General features: G+C 38.7%; 1 protein-coding gene across 9 annotated transcripts; it reads left to right on the forward strand.

Moving 5' to 3' along the window:
- The first annotated feature begins 1053 nt into the window (after window positions 1-1053).
- dennd3b (DENN/MADD domain containing 3b) lies at window positions 1054-24799 on the forward strand. Of its 9 annotated transcripts, XM_036583854.1 has the most exons (27): window positions 1653-1800; window positions 2663-2787; window positions 3536-3717; window positions 5376-5646; window positions 6597-6677; window positions 7355-7470; window positions 7856-7992; window positions 8341-8452; window positions 8668-8787; window positions 10256-10474; window positions 11019-11125; window positions 11645-11800; window positions 11902-11998; window positions 12076-12179; window positions 12338-12522; window positions 13841-14362; window positions 15121-15380; window positions 16569-16739; window positions 18013-18174; window positions 18323-18452; window positions 19267-19374; window positions 19957-20096; window positions 20460-20620; window positions 21478-21617; window positions 21834-21952; window positions 22813-22950; window positions 23520-24799. In XM_036583854.1, exons 3-27 carry the CDS (start codon window positions 3634-3636, stop codon window positions 23724-23726), a joined length of 4047 nt encoding a protein of 1348 aa, XP_036439747.1. In that variant the 5' UTR covers window positions 1653-1800; window positions 2663-2787; window positions 3536-3633; the 3' UTR covers window positions 23727-24799. The 9 variants fall into 9 exon arrangements, with proteins under 9 accessions (XP_036439727.1, XP_036439734.1, XP_036439753.1 ...); XM_036583834.1 differs by lacking the exons at window positions 1653-1800; window positions 2663-2787 and adding an exon at window positions 1054-1487; XM_036583841.1 differs by lacking the exons at window positions 1653-1800; window positions 2663-2787 and adding an exon at window positions 1054-1487 and having other exon boundaries at window positions 3541-3717.
- The last annotated feature ends 73 nt before the right edge of the window (window positions 24800-24872 follow it).

A 24872-nucleotide genomic window follows, 5' to 3' on the forward strand; every position in this document is an offset into this window, starting at 1 on the left:
CTGAATGATTTTGTTCACATCTCAACCACTGAATTATGCAGACATTCCCCTTGAGGCATTTACTTTCTAACACTTTAGAAAGTACATCGCCAGAATATTTAAAAGCTTTCCTTCTCCTTAAGCGGCTTTTTTAGCGCGAATTTCTCCCGCGGAGCTGCAGCTGCTCTTTGCTGAAAACTGCAGCGACGACAAAGACGTTCATTCGATCCGGTCTTCTAACAACGTTCTACTACCCGGTCCTTCCGAGCATGCGCAGATCATACAGTACAGCATCTTAGTGTTTCAACCGATTTATGTTTTTAATGCTAATTCAGTAAAGACTCAGCTTAATATTACTACTTACCCCCTGATGATGTGATTTAGACTATCGGAATATCCTGTTTATTTTTTTTAATGCTGGTAACATGTGATTAGGAGATTTACACATCCTACCTATACATTTCAGTGCTGGTAGCATTTTCTGATACGGTTTTTAGGCTCTCAAAATATTCTACCTACAGTTTTATGTACGGAGCTACTAATACATATGCGCCATATTAGGACATTTCGACAAAATAGCTCACGTGCAAGTGAGCTGTAACCGACTGTGGCAATGGTTATGTCCGTCATATAGACTAAAGACATTCTAATACATTTTAGAAAGACAATTATTGACAGATCTTTGAACATGAAATATAATACCACACTATGAAATACAATACCACATCTCTCTCTGTAGGCTGTGTAGCTGGCTTCCTCTGTCTGGCATTAGTTCGTGTGTAGTTCGAGTCAGTGAGTAGAAGGAAGAAGTAGTGTAACCTCCATCAGAACTGGCTGTAGGTGCCAGTGAGCTGACTTGGCTAATCATAGTGCGATTCTCCGCAGACAGTTCAAAAGATTCAGTTCGGTGAGCCGAATCAAACTTCCCAGCGAAACGGACAGTTCGAAAGAATCGTCTCGGTACAATGAATCGACTTTTCCGTTGAGATGGACAGTTCGAAAGAGTCGATTCGGTAGGCTGAATCAAAGTTCCCACTGAAACAGACCGTTCAAAAGAATCGGCTCGGTACATTGAATCGGGTGTTCCGTCGAGATGGACAGTTCAAAAAAGTAGATTCGGTGATCTGAATCAAACTTCCCATTATTACGGACAGTTCGAAAGAATCGGCTTGGTACAATGAATTGAGTTTTCCGTCGAGCTGGACAGTTCAAAAGAGTCAATCGGGAGGCCAAGTTCGGAAGAATCGGCTCGGTACAATGAATCGATTTTTCCGTCTAGCTGGACAGTTCAAAAGAGTCAATCGGGAGGCCAAGTTCGGAAGAATCGGCTCGGTACAATGAATCGAGTTTTCCGCTGAGACGGACAGTTCGAAAGAGTCAATTCGGTAAACTTCCCATTAAAACGGACACTTCGAAAGAATCGACCTTACCATCGCTGCAGTTGGCCGGCGGCAGCAGTCAAGTGTCCTCAAAAACTCCACTGCGAGAATGGCAATATCCATCTGCAGGTATGTTTGTCCTTCATTAATACTTCTGGAGTTAAATGAGCTGTACTGGCTAGCGGAGGGCTTTGTTCATCGCTGAATAACTCACAACAGTGACAAGTTGTGTCATGTTTTTGTCACGCGCTGGTGCTTCAGGTGATACCATAAACTGTGTAATTTGCACTGCGGTGAGACAAAGATTAAGACGTGCACCGCGCGGTCAGTGAGATTCTCCACGTTTAGGCTAGTGCAACCTGAAAGTGTTCAGACAGAACAGCATTAATGTGAATGCTGTTATTTTGCGATAACCATCACTGTCGTCATAGGTCTCGTCTGTGTGAGTATGCTCTGTTTTTGGTGCTGTTCTGTTGTAAAGGTTTATCTTCTTCCTCACTGGCTCTGGTTTCTGTCTGTGTTTCTCACATTCATACTAAGTTGGGATTTTTGGCCCTTACAACACACATGAGTCTAATTTAGAACAGGAACTCCCAAAAGCAGGCTAATGTGATTATACACACAGCTTTGCCTCTCATCCCTGTAGTCTGTAGTTATATAGAAGACAACTTTCTAAAACAGCTTATTTTTTACTTTGTTCCCTTTCTTTGTTTACTTTAGGCACCTGGGGGCATGTAGCCCATCAAATGCAATTAACTGCAATTAATGCAGTCATGCTTGTTTCTAGTTGTAACTCTTGCCCTCAGCGTTGATTTCTGCATGTTAGGGAGTTACATGCCCTGCAGGCCCACTTCACTTGTAAAGACAGGCTTCTTTAAGCTGGAGCAATAGACAGCATTTCATAATACATGCTTCTTAAAGCTACACCAGGTAAGACTGTGAGGTTTTAAGCATTGAAGGAACAATATGTAATATGTTTAATTTACTTAATCATGAAGTGATCATGATGTGTCATCAGAGATAAAGGAAACATGCTAAGTTGAAATACTGGCTTCTCCAATAACAGTGCTACAGCCATATGTTCTTTGAAAAATTTCCGTTCCGGAGCGGAATGTGTGTTTGTGTTTTGGCCTGTGATCCCGCCCACTGCCCATTTGCCAGTACCATTTCAACACCTTGGGTTGCCAGATATAAAACAAATTGGCCAGCAAACACACTGTGTTAAAGCCATGGAAGTAAGCAAACAAACTGGATCAACAGAGATAACAGTAGATTCCACCTGACCTAAAAATCCTTCTATAAAGCTCCTTGACCAGAGATGTAGTCAAACACGGGAAAATATTGACAATGCGTTTGAAAGACGGAGACAGCTTAGAGCCCAGAAGGACTTTAAGACGGATGCTGAGCTGGCTGATTTTCTCCTGAGCAGGTAAGCATTGAGCTTCAGCTAAGGTTAGCTAACCTTAACTAATTTATCACAGCTACTGGTTGGGATGGGCATTTTAAGCAATTTCAGTATTCAGGTACTCGTATTCATATGCTGATAACAGGCTCAGCTTTGGCTACATAGCCAGCCATGCATCTGGCTAATATGGACAGAGTTATAAAAATCCATGAGCTGGTTTATAATTTGCAAACAATAAAAACACTGCAAACATACGTTAGCTGATCAACTTACAGTATAGAACTCGTTGTGCTTGTCATCGTCAGAGTCTAATGTTGTGCTCGTTCATGTAGGTTAAGTGTCCTCAACCTGGCAACCTGCTTGAGCTTTGAGTGTAGGGAGGAGGGGTGGAGCAAACAACTCCCTCCATTATTTTGTATTTGGATTGAAGTACCTATATTAAATGCTTTCAGTCAGTATTACATTGTTCCTTTAATATTGTTTGCCACTTATTTTCTCCACAAATATCTTTAAAAATATGTTAATCTGTATTTATTACTATTATTTTTTTCCATACAGTGCTTTGCAGTGATTTGCAGTGCATGGTGAAACCTTTATTTTAAATGTTCATGTAGGATTTCTTTTATGTTTACACTTATTGAGAATAACTAGATATGTTATGGCAGTTACTTATCAGGAAGCTGAAACTCTCAAAGCTTGCTTAAACAATCCCTCATTAAATACACTGACATAAGTTTGCTTTTCATGTGTTTGTGTTTAACTGCCTCCCCAGCGCAGCCAAGATGGAAATCACTAAGTCTTAATGAAACTACAAAGGAGAGCTACAAGTTTGTTGGATCTTACGTAGAGGAGACATTGTACTGAGCCTCAATGGCAGAACATATAGCCTCTGGTTTACTGGAAGCATGTGTTGTTGTTGGAGCCTCAAATGACAAGCTGAAGGAGCTGTATGAGGTAAGATGAGCCTGGCATTTCAAATCATATTTACATTGGCCACATGGTAAATACCTCAGTGTTACGCAGTGTGTAATTAATCCTGTTGGTCATTTTGCTTTTAATGAAGAACACGCGTTGTTTTAAAGTAAATGTGTCTGGAAAAAAGTCTGAAAATCAGTGTGTAACATTAAGAACTACTGAAATACATATTTTCTGCAATTAAGTAAAAAAAAGTATTCACTGTAAATAAATTCACTGTAAAAAATTATGCACCTTTTAAACTTAAAGTAACCTGGTTAACTAGAAATTTTGAGTTCATTAAACTTGTAATATTATGTGAACAGAAGAATAATTTGTGTTTTACATTTGTTAATGAATAATTAAAGTGCAATAACCTCAACATTTCTAGCTAACCCAGTTACATACGTGTTTAAGTTTAAAAGGTGCACAATTTTTTGTCAGTGTGGCAAAGTTTCGGTAGTGTTATGATTGTTTTGTTAGTGACAAAATAGAATGTTTAATCATTAGTTTCAATAAAATAAACCTAATTAAAGTATAGGGTCATTCAAAGCAAAAGCAAAAGTGTGTGTTTTTAACTTTTGACTTTGAACCAGTTCAGTAGGAAGATCCATATAACATGTTTATATATATGTGACTGCTTGTTATACTGAGTGCAGCTCAGCCATGCTCTTAAAAATAAAAGTGACTCCGCAGAAGAACTTCTTTTGGTTCTGTAAAGAACCTGTCAATGGGGGCTCTTTTAAAGAATAATTATTGTGAATGAGATGTGTACATGTGAAGAACCTATTTAAAGTTTAAAGAACCTCCACACTGTGTAAAGCTTCTACCAACTGAAGGTTTTTCCAAGAACCATACAGTCATATGAAAAAGTTTGGGCGTACTGTTTGTTGATATTCTAAGTGTAAAGAAGTTAACACATTCTCTACAGAGAACTCACTGCTGTACATTTCAATACACAATTACTGTTTATTTGCTAATATTTAACATATTGGGGAAAAAATAAAACATGCTTTGTGCAAGAAAACACATTTTGTGCTTTATATTTTATTGTTTCTGATATGTTAAACTCAGCAAATCAATAGAAAATGTGGACTACAGTTAGCAGAAAAAATGTATATTTATTAAGTATGTTCTCTGTAGATCGTGTGTTAACTTATTTTCAACAACAAAACATGTCATTTAAGAGGGGTGTTCGAACTTTAGCATATGACTCTCTGTCCAAACCAAGAGCCATGACCATTATTCTTAAGAGTGCAGGTGGGGATTTGGACATAAGCACTTGAAACGCCAAGCCAAATTCTATTTGAGTTTTTAAGACTAAAGTGTCTAGTTTAAATAAGTTTAGGATACTATGATTGTATTAACATATTGTAGAATTGTAGAATTATAAATTATAACTATTAACTTTTTTTCAGAATTTAACTTCCATAGAGTTTGAGATGCCAGTCTGATGCATTACAACAGAGATCTGACTTTCATTTTTTATGTGTAAAAAAGTGCACTCATTATCAGAGTCAGAATCAAACTGAGTTGGGATCATCTCTGCTAGGCCATGACATCATATTTATTCAAATGGAAACCACTCACTGTAGTTTCAGTGACATGAGACTTACCAGTCCCACCCCTGAACCTGTCCTGTATTGGTATTTTCTCAGTCTCTGCAGCAGGAGAATGGGGTTCCTCTACCTCTGCTCGACCCGGAGGTCTTGCAGGTCCACGCGCCTCCATTTGTGACGAAGGAGAACATGACTGAGCCTGGCATAGGACACTTCAGCCGGGGCCAGAGGAGACGCTCTTTCATCAAGAAGAAGAGCAACAGGCCAGGGGTTGCCCCTGGAAACACAAAATCGAGTGAGGGCTCTACAGGGGACGTATCTGTGCCCAAAGATCTGGACCTGGTGGCCCTGCCTCAGCTATGCTTTCCAGGTAAAACCCTACTAAATGAGGAAATAAGTCAGCCTAAGCAGAACTCCTATCTATTAAACCTGAAACAATATAGATTATGTTTTAAAAAATGTCTCAGTAAAGGATCCTAAATGATTGTTAAATGGGATGTTCCATGAAAACTTTAACTGCTCTCGTCTTTACATTATATGGAGGTTCCTTAAACTTTTAAAGGGATCTGCACAATCGCACATCTCATTTATAAAAATGGTTTATTAAAGGAGCATCCATTGAAAGGTTTGTTACGGAACCAAATCACTCCAAAAAACCAAATAAAACTTGTTGACACCGTTGTTTTTCAAGTCTGCCCAATTGCATTTCCAAAAGTTTTTATATTCTTTAACTCAACATGAACAATTTAAACAGTTGATAAAAAGCCGTCCACAAAAACTATAAAAGAAATATATTGAAAATGAGAAGTAAATGCTTAATTTAAGCATGAACACCTGCCAAAGGGGTTAGCAAAGTTTTCTTCAAGATTTATTGTAATGAGCACAAACACACACACACACACACACACACATTATCTAAGCCACTTATCTTTCTGGGTCACGGGGGGGGCTGAGCCTATCTCGGCGCTTATTGAGCAGAAGGCATGAAACACAAAGGACAGGTTGCCAGTCCATCACAGGGCTTGTAATAAGCAACAATATCTAATTCTTCATGTCATCCAAAATATTGAAAAATGGTAGGAAAATATGTAAAATTAGCATTTTAAATGTGAAATAAGCATCAAGATTCTGTTTCCATGCACCAAAAAGGCTTTCAAATTCTATCACAGAATCTGTGAAGTAAGAGGACACTGCTACTCTAAATTTAACCACGTTAAATATAACTTCTGATACAATAGTCATAATAAATAGATCAGTGATTCTTTGGGTGGATCTCTTATCTTTAATCATTCATCCTTGCCTCCTTTCCTCGCATCTTAGCCTCTCCCTCTCAGGAAATGAGGAAAAGATGCAAGGACAAGATGCAGGTTCAAAGGAAACCACACCAAACGTGTTTACCAAGTGAGACGTCCTTCATGCAATCATCACTTTCACAGATCTGTCAATAATAAACACTTACATTCTGTGATCAACAGAATTTTCACATGGAAATGCTTTATTAAAATGCAGCCACATCAACCTTTTAATTAACTGTCATCATCCTTGGGCGGTATCCTATTAACTGTAATCATCCAATGATTACACAAAGAGAAACTGTAACACACACCTACGTTACACATTGCGATGAAAAAGACTTCTGCTTAGGATACACGTGTTTCCTCATACTGGAAGCCTCCTCTCTCCTCTCTTTGACTGCTCAGAGTGCGTTTAAAGAAACGATACCTGAAAGTATGATAAACTAAATAATCTTACACTCAGTGATTTGTAAGACAAGTAGTCTTATCAGAGGAAAAACTGTTGCCTTGATGTGAGATAATTTCACTTGCTAAGATTTTTTTAGTTTATTAAACTGTATTAAACCCCTGATCAGAATTTGCCAAACCTATGAATTTAACACTGAGTTAACTGTCAGAGAGCAACAGAGGTAAACATATAGTGGGCATAGTCTTGTAGCACTGCAGATGTTTGAAAGCTATTCCAGGCGTACCAAACCAGAGCTGCCTCTTTCAGAGATTAGTGATTGGTGCTTTTTGATAAGACATTGCTGTACTGTACTAATACTTTTTCTCTTAAACCAGGAGGACTTCAGGTATCCAAGCAGCTGAAGGACGATCATTTCCACTTTCTGGTCTTCACTGACGTCTTTGGAAACCAGACGCATGGAGTGGTTGTTCACTATTACAGACTTATACAGGTTAGACTCTTCAGCAAATCACAGAGCTCTACTTTCAGAATGCAGGATATCTGAACTACAGTATATAGTAGAACTGTAAAGAGAAATGTCAACTACAAAATGTCAACTACAGCACAGTAATATGTGTAAATATGTGCTATTCTTTCTTTCAAGCTAGTGCCAGTATTTGGTTTTCTAGACCTCTATCAAGTGGTGGAAAATGCTCAAAATGCACAAGGTTTCCACTGTAGCACATTTAGTTGCAGTAAAGGATACATATAGCAAACGGGTGTGTAAAACACCAGCATTTCTTTACTCATTTGTTTATTTATGAATGCTTTCCAGGTTTTACATTATTAAACTCATTCATTAATGATCTTTTATTATTGTTTTTCTTTTTTTCAAGATAAATCAGCTATTTCAGGAGGGGGCGCAGCACCAGAATGGCCATGTCCACAAACATCCTCAATTTTATGCACCTTATGGAGTTTGCATTATATCTAAGCACCCCTACTATACTGCTTTGAAGGACTGCCTGTCATGGTAAGGGTCACACTGTGCATTCTTTTGGCCAGTTTATTCTCACAGTTGCAGAGCAGAAAAGCAAGCAAACTAATGACCAACTTTGAAAAGGAAACACAAAGAGCAAGGGGTAGTGACTCATCAGGTTTTATGTTCTGTGGGTGGGGTATGATTACATTCCTTTACTCAATGTTTTGTTCATGAGCTCCCATTGAGCTGCAGCCTTAAAGAGTGAGATGATTGTGAGGGTGAAGAGAACAAGCAGAAAAGCACAATGACAAATGACCAGTCAAGATTGTGGTTGCATGATAAATTGTAATAGATTGGTGTTTTTAATATCTGTTTTGGTTGTTTCCTCTTCCTCTACAGCCTACTGGGGCAGCTGAAAACCTGCCGGATGGCAGACTTGGACGAGCGAGTGAAAGAGTTTTCAGCCAAACTGGCTTTGGTGCCCATTCCTCCCCCTGGACCACTGCATGTGGTGGGTTCAGTTTCACTGCCAGGGCAAAATATCATGTTCAAGAAAATCAAAGCAGTCCATAGGCACTATATGTCTCATGTCCATTTAATAAATATCGATACTGAGATAATGGAGGATGAAGTGTCTCAGACATTGAGCTTTACCGTCCTTTGCTGTACTTAAGGTCTGTAATTAGTTACAAAATTGTGAATGAGGCTCTCTGGGTTTCCTGTCAGATGTTCACCTTACGACCCCTGACAATTGTGCTTCCGTCAAGAGAGGATAAAGATCGTCCTGTCATTGACCTGGACCTGCACCTCCCATTCCTGTGCTTCACTCCCAGAGTACTGCTGCAGGTCAGACATACAAACATGATCAACCTCATGCAATTTCTTGGTTACCTTGTTAATTGAGGCCTAATGTTGCTGTGCACTTAGACAAGCGTTTGAAGAACAGTCATGTGCAATTTTGGGCACCTCTGGTCAAATTACATGTTTTGTTGATTGTCTAAGTGAGAATAAGTTACACATCCACTACAGAGAACAAACATCTGCACATTTTAATGCAGTTTTTATTTACTATTTGTTTTAATTACGATTTGTTTGGTGATTTTAACATAATGGGAAAAAAATAAAACATAACATGTGGCCTGTTGGTCTAGCAGGAGGGGATAGATATTTGTTGCAGGTGTTCTTAGCAGCCAGCAAGTGGGCAGTGGTTCTCAGACTTGGTCTGACAAATATCAGATGTTGAAATGGAAAAATTGTATTGTTTCGTTAAAAAGATATGTTAATTTTAAATTTGATGCCAGCAACATGTTTCAAAATAGTTCTGACAGGGGCAACAAAAGACTGGTAAAGTTGTGTGAAGCTGAAACATCTCCTGGTGGAACATCTCAAAACTAATTAGGTTCAGAGAGGCTGAGTCTTTCAGAAGTAAAGATGGAGAGGGGTTCACCACTGTGTGAAAGACTGTGCGGGCAAATAGTGCAACAATTTAAGAACAACGTTTCTCAATGTAAAATAGCAAAGGGATTTCATCATCTGTGGTACACTCTTGAAAATGATGGTTCTTTAAAGGTTCTTCAGTAAAGAAAATAGTTCTATATAGAATCATGAGCGCTCAGAGAAACCTTTGCATGATTAAAGGGTTCTTTGCATCATGAAAAGGTTCTTCAATGTGTGTTATTTACAACAATTTGAAATATTTTCTTGTTGAGTTTTGCTCTAATGAGACCAAATGGAAATTGAATATTGTTTAAAAAAGGGACAAATATGCTTGGATGGAGATCAGTGTACTTGGAGGAGGGTACTCAAATATAGCCAACGTGTGGAAAACACTGGAAATGTGGAGCAAAGCGAGTGGAAAATGACATGAAACACAGACCGAATCATGGAATGGTTTCAACACAAAAGTCCTGTGCTAAGAAGACAGAATATACAGGAGCACAAACGCAAACATTGCAGGTTTTCGTTCCAATCAAGCACAAGCACTCCTGATTCCACTTGATTCCAGTTGTTCTGAGTCTTTAAAACAATTGATTACTTATATAAGGTGTGCTTCTGCTTGCTTGGAATGAAAATCTGCGGCCACACAGGCCATTTAAGGATCAGACTGGGGACCCCTGCACTAAAATGTGCAGAACGGGGGGGGCTTCAGGACCACAGTTGAGAACCACTGAACTGCTAATGATTAGCTAATGAAGCACATTGGTATGTATGTCAGCTGTAAGTAAAATTTTCCACTCAATTAACAAACAGTAACAAGTTCAAATATAGATCATTGAGCCAGTTTGAGAGTTTGACTGTCTCTCTGTGCCCGTAGATAATTACCAGTATCCTGACGGAGCAGCGGCTGGTTTTCTTCTCTTCTAACTGGGCCAGGCTGACACTGATGGCAGAGTGCTTCATGCTGTATATCCACCCTCTGCGCTGGCAGCACCCTCTGGTGCCCACCCTCTCCCGCCAGATGCTGGACTTCCTCATGGCACCCACTGCTTTCCTCATGGGCTGCCATCTCAACCACTACCAAGAGGTTGCTACGGTAAATTTAGGTCACCACAGGGTTTTTTTGAGCATATCTTGGGTATCATCAATGCGTCCACAGCAATGACAAACTTTTGCATAATACTGTAAGGTTTCTTCCTGCCCAGATTCTAAGAGAACAAAATTTACCCTGTTTAAATGGATGTAGTGGAAAAATTAAACATTGACTTAAGAACTGTCCTTGTAGTAACTATTTTGAAATGATACACTAATAAATTTTGTCGCAACAAAGCAAACCTTAGAAAAACAAAACAGAATGTATTATATCATGTATTTTAAAAAGTAGCTCTCAGACATTATGAGATCATATTTTTTGCCTATAGTTTCACCCTGTGGTTAGTTAGTTGTCTAAGCAGTAGCTGGGAACTTCTTCTTTTATGGCTACCACAGAGGCAGTATAAGGAGCTCGCCATATGTCCTTCACTTTCAGGTTCAATCAATCCATCTTCTTAGAGCATGTATGAATATAGTTTTTCTTAATGTTGACTCGATCATATTATATTATCTTACGCTGCTACAATGCAAGTTTTTCTTTGAATCAGGAGACAGATGACTTGATTTTGATCAATGTTGATGAAGGGACCATCTCCTCAGACCATGCTGACATACCAGAAGCTCCACGTGCAGCTGCTGAATGTTTTAAGAGACGGTAAGAAAAATGGTGAAGAAACATACCCTGCACCATGAATCCATCACCATAGAATATCTTATGTAGGTCTCAGACTAAGAGTACAGACATTGTAGTCAGAGCTTCTGAGAACAAGTAAACAAATTAAAGTTAAGTACACTGGCTTTTATGTACACTGACAGTTAACAACAATTAAATAAGGGCGAAAGTGGGGCAACCGTTTAAGCATTGGCCTTATCATTTGATCCCGGCAGTTAGTGTTCTCCTCCAAGCATGTTTGAAAATTGTCTCTGAGGAAGCTCATGCTAGCCTTTACCCACCCAGCCTGGTAGCATTGAGTGATTGGGTTAAACTAGCAAGTGACATTGGGCTTGACTAAATTCTTAGTTAAAAATTAGTTAAAAATAAATATGTTATTATTAATTACTTAATTAGTAATTATCAAGCAATTATTATTTACTTTGGATTATGGTATTTCTCTGATAAAGTTTCTGCTAAAGTAGAGTGGGCATGTGTTTCTGATATGTGTTTTGTGAGCAGACGAAATGGCCTTCATTTACACTATGATGTAGAGGCAGTTCACCAGGGTGCCTGCATGGATATTAATGATCTGCGCATGCGGAGGAGAAGGTGGCAGGAGAACCTCAACTGGGAGATACAGAAGGTCACTCTGGAGTTCATTGTGAATATCTTCAGGTCAGTTAGTTAGAATTAGTTAGAATGTATTAGTTACAGCTATGAGTAATTTTAGAAAGTGTGACTACTGTCTCTTTAAATAAAACTACCTCTTTTCTCAGGGACGTCAGTGATCACCTCAATTATGAACACAGGGTCTTCAACACTGAGGAGTTCCTAAAGACCAGAGAACCTGTGGACCAGCAATTTTATAAAAAGGTGACATTCATTTCTGACGAAATGTCTTGTCTGTGGTCTGTAGATTCTCATTACTGATGAACATTTCTGTCTGACAGGTTTTGGAATCGCACATTTTTCATTCCTTCTTGAAAGATCGTTTAAGCAGAAAGACAGATGCCTTCACACGGATGGAGCTGAGCACCCGAACAGAGGCCCAAAAGTAAGCAGAACTGTTTTTCCAAACATTCTAAAGTCCGAAGACTTTTGGGTTATTTAGGGGCGCCTAATTTAAGTTTAATGAGTCAATTACTGGAGGTGCTCTAGTACACAGAAAAATACTCATACACCACAGATTTGTAATGGAGATATGTGTTGCAGAATGAAAGCTGGAGTTGAGAACCCTCGGAGGCCCACCATGCAGGAGATGGCGCGGAAATACAACTGCCCAGAGAACCGCCTGAGTAAGAGGCTAGGCACGAGTCTACCCAATCTGGGGGAGGAGAAACACCTGAGCATCCCCAGACACGCCTCAGTCACCAAAGCCAAAGCCATTCCTGACATCTGTAAGAGATCTTCATTTTCTATCACTGCACCAGCTTACATACAGAGACCCTTTAAATGGCATGTTAATATAGTTATTATCATCTGTTTCTTTGGGATTTAGTTTAGATGCAGTTTAGATTAGGTTTCCAGTTATTAGTTATTTTTTTAAATGTTGTGGTTTGATCATAAAATAAAAAATTAACACTGATGTTTATTTATTTATTTAATTATTTATTTGGCACAAAGGGATCAGGGCACATAATAAGAAAGCATATGTATTAAAGCATTGCTTAAGTATTACATTACTATTAAAGGGCCTGTATCATGGAAAACACATTTTTTTCTTGCTTTCAGGAAAACTGGAAATTTGATGTAGTATGAAAACAGTAAAAACATTTTGAAAAGACCCTGTTCACTCCCCAGTACATGCAGTCCATATGTGGAAACTAAGCTGTAAAAATGGCTCCTTTTGAAATTATTAGTTTCTGTGATGTCATAAAAACAAACACATTTACATATTTCCACCTATACAGTCTACAGCAGTCTGGCCCTGCCCGTTCACACAGAAGTTATGAGGAGTGTTTCAGTGCAGAACACAGGACAGCCAATCAGAACAGTGGTACACAAAAGTTTGGTGCTCTTGGTCAAATGAAATGTTTTGTTGTTTTTCTGTGTGAAAATAAGTACACATCCTTTGCATAGAACACTCTTTGGCACATTTTAATGCATAGTTATTGTTTATTTGCTGATTTTAATGTAATGGGGAAAAATAAAACATAAAATGTGGCCTGTGCAAAAGTTATGGCACATTTTATATTTTATGATTTATTTTTTCCAATATATTCAAATCAGCATATTAGAAATTGTGCACTATATTTACGTTAGTTCTTTGTAGAGGATGTGTTAACTTATTTTCTCTTAGAAGAGCAATAAAACATATAATTTGACCAGGGGTATTCAAATTTTTGCATACCATCGTATCAGTCTTAAAGGAAAAGTAACAAAAACAGCCTATTTAATTCTAAGGGATAAAGAAAAATGAGAAAATAAGCATGTAAAAATAAATGTTTACTGTTTTTGATACTTAAACCTGCACAAACCTTATAAGTGGACCTCAAGGAAAAAGGAAAGAAAAATGTAGGACGTGCTCTTCAAAATGTTTTATAAAGTGCAAAGCCACCTTCTTTGACCAAGTTTATATTTCAGTTTATAAAGTTGTATTTAAACAATCCACCAGGACAATATTTTGACCATATATGAATTTTTGTCTGCCAAGACTACTCCTTCTCCAAGAAAAAGTTGTCCTGTGTGACATTTAACAGTGCCTTTTCTCAACAGCTCTAGATATCCCAGCCAAGCAGATTAAAATCTTTAAGCTGCCAGAGTTCCCTCCACCTTTGGTGTATCAGTATGTCCACCACTACTATGGAGAGGTGACCCACCAGTTAGGGAAAGCCATGGCCTCTCTCCCTACTGGTGACTCTTCTCTGCTAGCCAGATATTACTACCTCCGTGGTCTTGTCAATACCTTGAATTCCAAACGTTTGGAGGCCCTCAGCGATTTTCAGAACCTGTACAAAACGGACGTTGAGCTGTTCCCTGGGGAGCTGGTCCGGACGTTGGTGGACTCTTTGCAGAAGGAGGAGAGGGCTCAGGCAGAGAGGCGTTCTGAACTCAGGCGGCTGCTCTGTAAGCTGAAGAGCGATGAGAAGAGTGAGCTGGTGACAGATGACCATGTGAAGAAGTTTCAGCTTCCCAAAATCTCCATGCATCTGGAGGAGTTTGTGACATGCATTCAGGAGTCAGGCATTGTCAGAGATATGGCCACCATCCACAGACTGTTCGAGGCTCTCACTGATGGTAAGTTTCTCTCATGGTAGAAGAGCATGTTATAAATCCATGTGTTAATAATGGTTTATCTGATGTTTTATAATCTAGGGTTATAACAATGAACCTATACAATTCCACTGATTTTTCAAAATTTCTGCATAATCAAATCAAGATTTCTTGAGATGCTCACAGAGCCAGAACTGTTCACAGTGGTGGTGATAAGAACCAGACAATCAAAGTATGTAATGCATCTAAATGCTACGTCACAGAAAACATTTTAGCCTAAAATGTATGTTTTAAAAGCTATCAATGGCAGAAAGGTACATGTAGGCAAAATAGTTCCCAAAGAAAACATACAGTTTCAGATTTACCTCTTTTTTATAATGAACATTACATATTAAAACTCATATGACACACGTAGGTTCACTTAAAAGTAAAATAAAATGACTATTTTATTTACTGCAGTTGAATATTTTTGTAGAGCTCACTTTTGTCGTGTTTAGGTGTCAGTTTAAGATTTGAACTCAGATCCTCTGTGTATGAATCATAAAGCATGGCTTTTGAAAAAGAGAAACTGTTATGGAATGCTTCTGCATGTTTCAGCATGTTTCTGAGATGCTGAATACTTGAATCCCAACTAATATGTCTGGTTTAAAAACACAGTGACTGGCAATACTTTGGAATTTTTAGTCTACTATGTCCTGGTTAAATTAGATAAAATAGTCATAATGTGCAATAACAGTCCAAAAAAAAGCTCTGAAAAGTCTTTTATCTCATTATTCTCCCAGGTCAGCAGAAGGTGGTAGATCCAGAGCTGTTTCGGGTTTTTTACACATTCTGGAGGGAGACAGAGGCAGAGGCCCAAGATGTTCACCTGCCCTCTGAGGTCATCGAGCATCTGGATAATAATGAGTGTGTGTACAAACTGTCCAGCTCTGTTAAGACCAATCATGGTGTTGGGAAGATTGCTATGACACAGAAGAGGCTCTTTTTGTTGACCGAGGGCAGGCCAGGATATGTTGAAATCACCAAGTTCAGAGACATTGAGGTTTGTTCTTTCATATCATATTTCTATTTGGACATCAAATCAAATCAAATCATGTTTATTGTGACATCACGTTTACACAGGTGCGAAAGTGAGTGAAAATCTTTGAGGTACTTAAAGTAACAAAAAAATGATATATATATATATATATATATATATATATATATATATATATATATATATATATATATATATATATATATTTGACCATACACATATACACCAGTGTTGCACCATTCCAATCTACAGTTTTGTACAGTAATATGTTATGAAATTAAAGCTATGATATGTACAGTTGTACACTTTTCCATATGTGCAATATGTCTGAGGTATATAAATAGATGAGATGCAGGGTACACTGGGCATAGAATATTGATATATAGATATTCCAGATATATATCAAGATATGCATAGTAGATGTACAAGATGTCAATCTATATGTGCAGGTATAGGTTGGCTAGATAAAAGTTACAGTGTGACATCAGAGTGAGACCAATACATCAGCACTACTGGCTTTTTAGCAGCCTGATGGCCTGGGGGAAGAAACTGTCTCAGAACCGTCTGGTTCTGGACTTTATGCTTCTGTACCTCCTCCCGTTTGGCAGCTGTGAGAACAGAGAGTGGCTTGGGTGGGTGGAGTCCTTTAGAATCCTCCTGGTCTTCCTCAGGCAGTGGGTGGTGTATAAATCCAGGAGGTTTGGTGATAAGGGTCAGTTAGGAGGAGGTGATGTTGCCCATCCTCACCACCTGGCGTCGGCCCGTCAAGAAGTTCAGGATCCAGCTGCACAGAGAACTGTTCGGAACCAAATCCCGAAGCCTAATGTCGAGACTTGAGGGCACAATGGTGTTGAATGCTGAGCTACGGTCCGAAAACAGCATTCTCACATGCGTGTTCTTTTTGTCCAGATGATGTTGAACTGCAAATAAATTGATGAATATATTCTGTCCATTAACATAATTTTTGTTAGTTTTGAACTCTGTAGAATTATGAATATTCACAGTGCTATATTATAGAAAGTCATCCACATCTAAAGCCTGTTTCTGTTCATTTCTGTTGATGTTAGTTCTTTCCAGTCTGTACTGCATAGTACTGTAGGCTGTGAGCTCTAATGCAGCTGAAGTTGATTTGTACTGATAACTGCACCCCAACTGCAGCTGAAAGCTTATCATTGAGTATGACTGTCCCCCAAGGAGGTGAAGATCTCTGCTGCTTCGTTCCTGCTGCTGAGAATTCCCTCTCTGAAGATCAAGAGCAGTCTGAGGAAGGAGGTTTTCGAGGCCAATCTGAAGTCTGAGTGTGACCTTTGGAGCCTGATGGTCAAAGAGATGTGGGCAGGCAGGAGAATGGCTGATGACCACAAGGTAGATGAAAGTTATATTCACAATACCATGTTGAAATGGCACAAAACCGATTTTGTGCCGTCATGTGACACTAGCTAGGTTTCCTTCCATGTATTTGTGACATATTAAATTAAAAAGACCTGATGGAAATGACAAATACCAAATAAAAGTAGACAATTGTCACACAAAAGTTTTTATGTTTGGTGTGGATACAGATTTAAAAAGAAATGCAGTTAAAAAGAAATGCAACAAATTAAGACGGAAAAGCGTTTGTCACATAAATAATGTAAATGCAAACTCAGTCTACAGAGTTTTATTGTCTTTTATAGAGCTGACGGAAATGCAGCCTAATTCACATACATTTATGCGAGATTTCAGTTATTCATTTGAGTTTCGTTTATTATTAAATTATCTTATTTTACCTTTTTGAATCAGATTGGAGCCACTTTCATCCACTGTATGCCGAAAAGTATCCAGACACTCCTTCTAATTAGTGAATTCCGCTACTTTAAGGTGAAACCTCTGCTGACACAGGCTTTCAGTTGTGCACACACAGCTTGTATAATCTCCATGAACCATGAAAGAAGGTCACTATACACAATGCCAAGTGTTGACTAGAGGAATAAAGAGGTATTCTCTTGAGTGATGGCGCTCCATCCAATACCTTTATGATGAGTTGGAGTGGCGCTTGTGATGCAGAACTAATCATCCAACATCAGTACCTGAACTCACTAATGCTCTTGTGGCTAAATGCAGTCAAATCCTCACAGCAATGTTCCAACATGTAGTGTAAAGTAATCCCAGAGGAGCGTTGACAGCATGGCAGCCACAGCTAACTTGATGTTAGAACCAATAACAGCTGCCAGAGTATTAATGCATCTAGCATTTTTGTACCTCCTTGCTGTAAATATGAACAGAATAATAAATAATTTGTTATTTATTCTTATGTTAATTAATTGCCAATGATGTACGTGTATTGTGCATTTGACTGAATTGAGCAACGAGGCTTGTAATGTGAGTGTAGTCTAATTTACCCTTTTTGTTGTTTTTTGCTTAACATTTTTAAGTGAGTCTGGATTAATTACACTGCTGTCAGGTAAAATGCTAATTTTTATTAGATTTTTTTTTAATAATACTGTGTGGCAGTTTTTTGTGGGCATTGTTTAAGGGTCTTTCTGCACCTTAAAAACATCCAACCCCTTAAAATGCCAAAAACCTAACACAGAAATGTTAACCATATCCTTCAGCAACACTGTATTTTGTGCTGGATATATGGGGATATGCTCTGTTTTAGCACAGGAGGTGTGTAGACATGGAAAAATACGGGACGTTTCCATTACCACATGAGGGTCACTGGAGCATTCCATTAGTTATTTTCCAGTGTAAAACCTTCGCCAAAGATACACACACCCTGCTGCTTCCTCATGACCCTGCCAACTGTCCTTCTGTGGAAAATGTAAGAAAAAGTTTGGAAAAGAGGTCTAATATGTTTTTTTTCCAATAGGTCTTCTTTTCACAAAAATTACACAAGACACTGCAGTTGGTTTTTATTGACTGGGTTTTGTTCTGAAGGTTTGACATGCTGCAAATGTTTCCTCTTTTAGGATCCTCAGCACATGCAGCAGGCTTTGGCTAATGTTCTTCTCATGGACGCTGTTGTGGGCTGTCTACAGTCACCAAAGGCCACAGTAGCTGCCTCCAAATTGGCTTACTATGATAAGATGAAGAAGGAGGGTAAGCAAACTGAAACAAAATACTGCACTGAATTGACCTCATTCAGTAGTGTTAAGTTTTTATGCTGTCAGAGAGATTTTTTAAATACTTAATATGACGTATTGCCAAAAAATATGTGTTCTGTGTACCAACCTTTAAGGAAAATTCCACTCATTTGTCAATTCCTGCATAATGAAATGGTTAACGGTGGTTAAGATGTGAGCAAAGTTATTCAGAGTGGTTTTATGTGAAATGCTCTGTTTCTAGAGAAACTTAATGAGTCAGAATTGTCCACAGTGGTGGTGATAAGAACCAGACGTCTGAAGTGTTTAATACCTCTAAACGTGGACAGTTATTACATGTAAATGGTGATGAATACACTGCCTGGTATCTGAGACATTGTTTTACAGTAGTTTTCATGTAAAGTTTAGGCCTAAAACATATTTTTTAATCCATTCATAGCAGACAGGTATATGCAGGGCGTTGTATGGCAAATTAGTAATATAGTGATAGAAAGATTTACCATTATAAACAATACATATAGAAACTCAGAAGATGTGTGTAGTTCACTTGTCATTTTGGATGGAATGTATTTGTGTTGTAGACATTGTGACTGGTTTCTATCAACACCAAAAAAAAAAATATTTGCTTAGTTTCTCTACAATTATCCATTTCACATTAAACCACTCTGAATGACTAAATGGCTGCATCTCAATCCTATAATTCTGCAGAAATTGTGAAGAATCAGTATAATTACCATCTGACTTCATGGAACATCATGGTTGCAGGTCCATTGTTTTCTCCATCTCTTTGCTTTTTTAACAAATATTAACAGTGCCTATGATGGTACCTAAAACCACAGTGGAGGCTCTGAAGCACAGGATAAACCCGTCTCTGTGCATGACCACACCACAGACTGTAGATGTCCTGCTGTACACTCCAGGTTTGAATGCATTGTTTTATCCATTAATGTTCATATCGCTGTTGTCAGAAGAAAACCTCATATCTCCATTTTTGACGCTTTTCAGTTTTTGACATCATTTGAAAAAGCCTGTTGCCCTTTCCATTGTATGTAAAAATTCATCATGAATGGACTAAAAGAAATGACCCAAAACTGACTTGGAAAAAATTCCGGTTCCATTGACTTACATTAAAAGCAAAGGCGCTTCTTTACACTGAAGCTCTTACCAAAGCCTGAGTGGACTGTTAAACCAGAGTGATGATCAGTGATTAATCTTAGCATTACTGAGATCAGTGGATGATCAAAATTAACAGTCTTCTCAGTAGTGGTCATGTTTGCAATTGATAAGTTCAGCATCAGTGTTGTACTGTACTGCTCAGGGGATTGTGGGAGTAGCAAAGGACTGACGTAGATGGTGAGAGAGGAAAAAAAAATCCTGATCTCTACATTATTATTAATAATGTTATTAGTATTGTAACATACCATTCGTACATGAATTTAGCTGTAACTTGAGTGCACGTAGTATAATGCAGCTTTATAAGAGTTATCTGCTTTTGCTCCTAGGCCAGTTACTTTTGTCAGACTGTGACCTGGACGGGACTCCTAAGCTTTGGTGTGCTCTTAGACATGGGACAGTTGTGGTGTTTGATGCTGCTAGCTGGTCCATGCAGCAGAACTGCATCCAAGTAGGAACTAAACAACTGGTGAGACAACCAGTCTTAACTTTATATTTATATATATATATATATATACACATATATATATATATATATATATATATATATTGTTACATTTTGTATTAAAATCTCCTCTTGTAACCTATTTGGTTTGAGACTATGACCCTTGGTTTTGTATCTGCATGTTTAGGCTAGTTTATTGAATAGTTCCTTGCAAGCCTTCCCTGATTTTATCTCTTGCATCTTGAATGTAATATTTTTAGTGCCCTCTGGTGGTCAGGAAGCAGCAGTGCAGTAAGCAGCAGTAGCGTCTCTCCCACTGTGATCTTCTCAACGTTTCTTTTTGACTTTGCTTAGACTGAAATTTGTCTTTTTAATCTTTGTGCCCAGAATTGCATGCTGGGATTGGACCAGGAGCAGGTGTGGATTGGCTCTCAGGATTCTGTGATTTACATCATCAACACCCGCAGCATGTCTTGTCATAAGCAGCTGACTGAGCATCGAGCTGAGGTCATGGACTTTGCTCTGGAAGAGAAGAGCAGCAAGTACAGGTAACTGACACAGCAGCTGTATTTGTTGCAAGTGGCTCAGATGTCCTTTTCCAGATGACTGTCTAAAAATGGTTAATATGTTGAGAATTGAGAATGTTTTTCTTCCTCCTGTAAAGTTGCCTTTTCAGAGATACAGGTTTTGTTCTGACAATGATGTCAACATTGTGATGGCAACATTGTGATGTCACAGTTATTAGATATTTTCAGGATATTCAGGATTTCAGGTTCAGTATTCAGGTTTCTTCAGTTTCTTCAAATAAAATAAATTTCTCTCATTTTCACCATGAGATTGAGCTAATTAACTACAATGACATTTTTTGTGACCTTATTTTTTTAACTCATCTTTGGGTGCCAATAATTATGAAGTTGACTGTACATATTCACTATATTCACTTACTTTTTGTGAGATGTGTGTGATGATATCTTCATATTTGTCTTCATACTTGAATTCATTTGAAAAGTGCACACAGCACATACAATAAATATGTAGAATAGGTGGTATAAGTGGTAGTTCACACATGACAGTCTGTGGTTGTAATTTGTGCGCTCCTTTTCCTTTTTTATCACCATGTTGGGGGTCTTTCTCATGTTCTGTCCAGCAGTGTTAGGGTGTAATTAGAGGAATGCTCCTGCTGAGAAACTGAGTACTCTTAGATGTGTCACTAGAGTACATCAATATGTTTTGCTTCAGAGAACATTTTACAGTAAATAGAAACATGCTGTAGGTCTTGTCAGCCTTCAGCAGGGGGCAGTATTGCATGTCACATTTAACCCAAAACCATCAGTTCGGCTTCAGTTGTGTGATGTGGAGCTCCATTGACATGTCTGTTTTGTTTTATTTATTTATTTGTTTGAAGCCACACTCAGGTGTACTCGTGTAGCGCTGACGGCTTTGTGATTGTTTGGGATGTTCTCACTCTGAAGGTGAAGAAACAGTTTCATTTGGATTGTGAAGGACTGCAGTTTCTAAAGCTTTATAATGGAACATTATGGTGTGGTAAGTCATCACATGCTAAGAGATGTGACAGTAAAGTTTTAGTAATTATCACAAAGCATATAAAGGCTAGTTAGAATACACACTGAATTTTTGTGATTATATAAAATCAGAAGACCAACAGTATTCATTTGTGTGATGTGTTTGCGTATAAGTAACAGGGGCTGTCTTAAATCCAAACTGAAATATGAGTTAACTTTGTGTTTCGTGCATTATTAGGTGCCAGAGACTGTATCATGGAAGTGAGGAAGAGCGGAGCGCTTCATCGTAAGCTCTCTCTACCCGAGGCTGTGATGAGCACAAACACTACTTTCAGCAGCTTCCTGCTTCTAGTAGAGGTTTGTATTTTCCTTACAAACATTCTCAGTCTTTACTCACCATCTTTAGGCTGTACATAACTGTTACTGGCAAAACATCTGATGATAATGATTTAACAGAATTTAAAGCAAAATTCTATCGATTTTTGAAAGTTTCTGTATAGTTTAATCACTGAGATGTCAAGGTCATCATCATTCACGGTAATTTGAAGTAAACGGGTAAAATGTAGAGACACTTACCAACTCAGATCTCTTTACTATGATAGTGATAGGAACAAAGGGTTGCAATGTCTACAGCACAAATACAGCCATTCTATTTTCCATCCAAAATAACCAGAGTTTGTTTGTTTGTTTGTTTGTTTGTTTGTATATGTAATGTTGATAATGAAAAAATACTGAAACCTGAAAACAAAATTTTTCTTTGGTGTTTGTGTAGCTTTACAATAATCAGGCAGTGTATTCATAACCAAAAACACATGTCCTCCAGTACTCACAGTACATTCACGTTTGATACTTAAGTACATTTAAAAGCAAGCCTGTTTGTACAGAAACATAGCTGGAACATTTCTATTGTTACCAAAATATTTATACTTTGTCTCAATTACAGACATTTTGTTTTGGCCATCCCTGGTGATTCCACAGCCACTGTTTGCCATCAAACACTAATCGTACTACAGTGGATGAGGGCCTCATATAAAAAGAACATGAGTCAATATTTGCATGATTCCAGTAGATTTGGTTTCTAATGTGGCTGTCCTTTCTCTGATCATTAATGATATACCCTTCAGCAAAGCCATTAAACTCAAGTGCTGTAATCAAGGGCCTTAAAGGCTGTGCACTAGTTGCCTGTTTGAATCCTGTCTCATCCCTACATGTCTCAGGCAGGGGAGATCTGGACCAGCTTCTCAGATTCAGGGGAGCTGTGTGTGTGGGCCTTAACAGACCTGACTGCGCCATCCAACAGGATCATACTCCCAGAATGCACTGGAGTCACATGCATGATAAAGGTCAAGGACCAGGTATGCATGTGAATTCTGTCTGCTAGTATGCATGTGGACCTTTTTGAGCATTATTAGAAATAATATCTACAAAATTTACACACTGAGTTGTCAGTTTCCTACACGTCTTATAATATTTGGCCATTGAAGGTGCTGTGGTGGTCCCTTTCCATTGATGGGGTGGAGATGGGGTAGAGGCAGGTTGATCAATTGTGCAGCAACAGATGGGCTACAGCCAGTAATTGTAAACATAGAGGATGCACCTATACAGCACTGTGTAAAAATCAGAGACCCTCCCTTCATTAAAGATTAATTTCCACTCAAAACAACCCTTAATTAATTCATTATTAATTTTCCAGCACCAGGAAAAAACAAATAATCTCATCAGAAAAATCCCCTTAAAAAATTAATCACTTGTACTTTATGACTATTTTGGCTGGTAATTAACTAAATGAAGGGTGGTCCCTGACTTTTGCACAGTATTGTATGGAAGGTGTACCTGATAAAAAGATAAAATTTTATATACCTGATAAACTGGCAACTCAGCGTATATTACAGTGGCTTTTCCATCCTCTCATCTCTCTCTGTAGATCTGGGTGGGCTGTCATGGCAGTAGTCCCATGCCGAGCAGCGTGAGCGGGAAGATTTTCGTGTTGGACTCGGAGAGCTGCAATGTGCGGAAGGAGCTGCAGGCTCACACAGACAGCGTTCAAGCTCTGTGCTCTGCCGAGAACCGCTATGTATTCAGTGGCTCTGCTAAACATGATGGCAAGATTGCCATCTGGAAAGTAGAGTAGAGAAATGAGACCTAGGTCAGCCTTGGATGAAAAAAAACAAACAATACAAAATAGTCTTAATGGCTTTGCAGCGAAACATTCAACAGTCAGTTTTTCCCTGCCTGGTAGACAGAGGCACATTTGGCATGCCTCAGTAGAAAGAAACAGGCCATGAAGTCAGGGCTCAAACCCTGAGCAAATGACAGAGGAGGATCCAATCCACAGCCCAACACAATAAAGCACGAAAAGCACAATAACACAATGTTTAAATAATCTTAAACATCTTAAAACCAACAACGTTAACAACAAAAAATGTCTTACCAGGAGCATGGTGCCCCCCCGAGAGACTCTCTGCACTGCCACTTTGCATGGCTGCGGATGGTCATCACCAGTGGCAGGATGCCACAATATTATGTAAAACCAGATGTGTTGTACATATGTGTTGTATTATAATTGCAGGCAGGGTCAAGAAGTGTTTACCTTATACAACAAGTCTATTGTCTAAACCAGTATCCTCAACATCCAGATCAACATTAGACCAACAAGACCAAAAGTAGCAACCTAAGCAAGGCCAGTATCACAAATTTTGCACTAGGTTTGAACAGAGTTTGTGTTTGTGCCTCCCCCTTAGTACTTGGGGAACTGTAGCTGTATTCATAAAGCTTTTCAGAGTTGGACTGCTGTTTCTGGATCTGTAATGATCCTTGAAACATCATGAATAGAATCAGTATGTTCAGAGAGAATCTGGTCCAAATTGGCACTGTGGCTCATTATGAATTCAGGTTGCATCTCCCTCGCCCATGCGGAGAGCAGTGATTGGCTAGACTCGCTGTCGGGTGTGGGAGGCTCTCCATAACACCAGAGACCCCAGACCAGCACTCAAATGCTGACATGTCAATGGAAGGAATTTTTGGGATGTGTTTACTAGACAATGTAGATACACATCTGCATCTTCCCCCAGTGCATGCGGTTGTGCAGATAATAGCCACACTGTTATTCATGTTAATCTAGATTTGACAATTGCAGGGGGAGAAACAGTGGTCTCTTTTTTGGTATTTGTTGAAAAGTAAAATAGCTTTTGAAACAGACCATATTACATGTTCGGTGTCTGTCTATATCAACTATTAATATAATGTCATTAGCTGTGATTGTGTATGTACACTACAT

Source organism: Colossoma macropomum, unplaced genomic scaffold (genome assembly GCF_904425465.1).
Source record: "Colossoma macropomum unplaced genomic scaffold, Colossoma_macropomum, whole genome shotgun sequence".
Classification (NCBI taxonomy): domain Eukaryota; kingdom Metazoa; phylum Chordata; class Actinopteri; order Characiformes; family Serrasalmidae; genus Colossoma; species Colossoma macropomum.

Coding starts and splice junctions, on each gene's coding strand:
- dennd3b (XM_036583834.1), top strand. CDS start 3,634: ATGGCAGAACATATAGCCTCTGGTTTACTGGAAGCATGTGTTGTTGTT. Junction 7,471..7,855: donor ACTATTACAGACTTATACAG/GTTAGACTCTTC, acceptor CTTTTTTTCAAG/ATAAATCAGCTATTTCAGGA. Junction 21,618..21,833: donor TAATGGAACATTATGGTGTG/GTAAGTCATCAC, acceptor GTGCATTATTAG/GTGCCAGAGACTGTATCATG.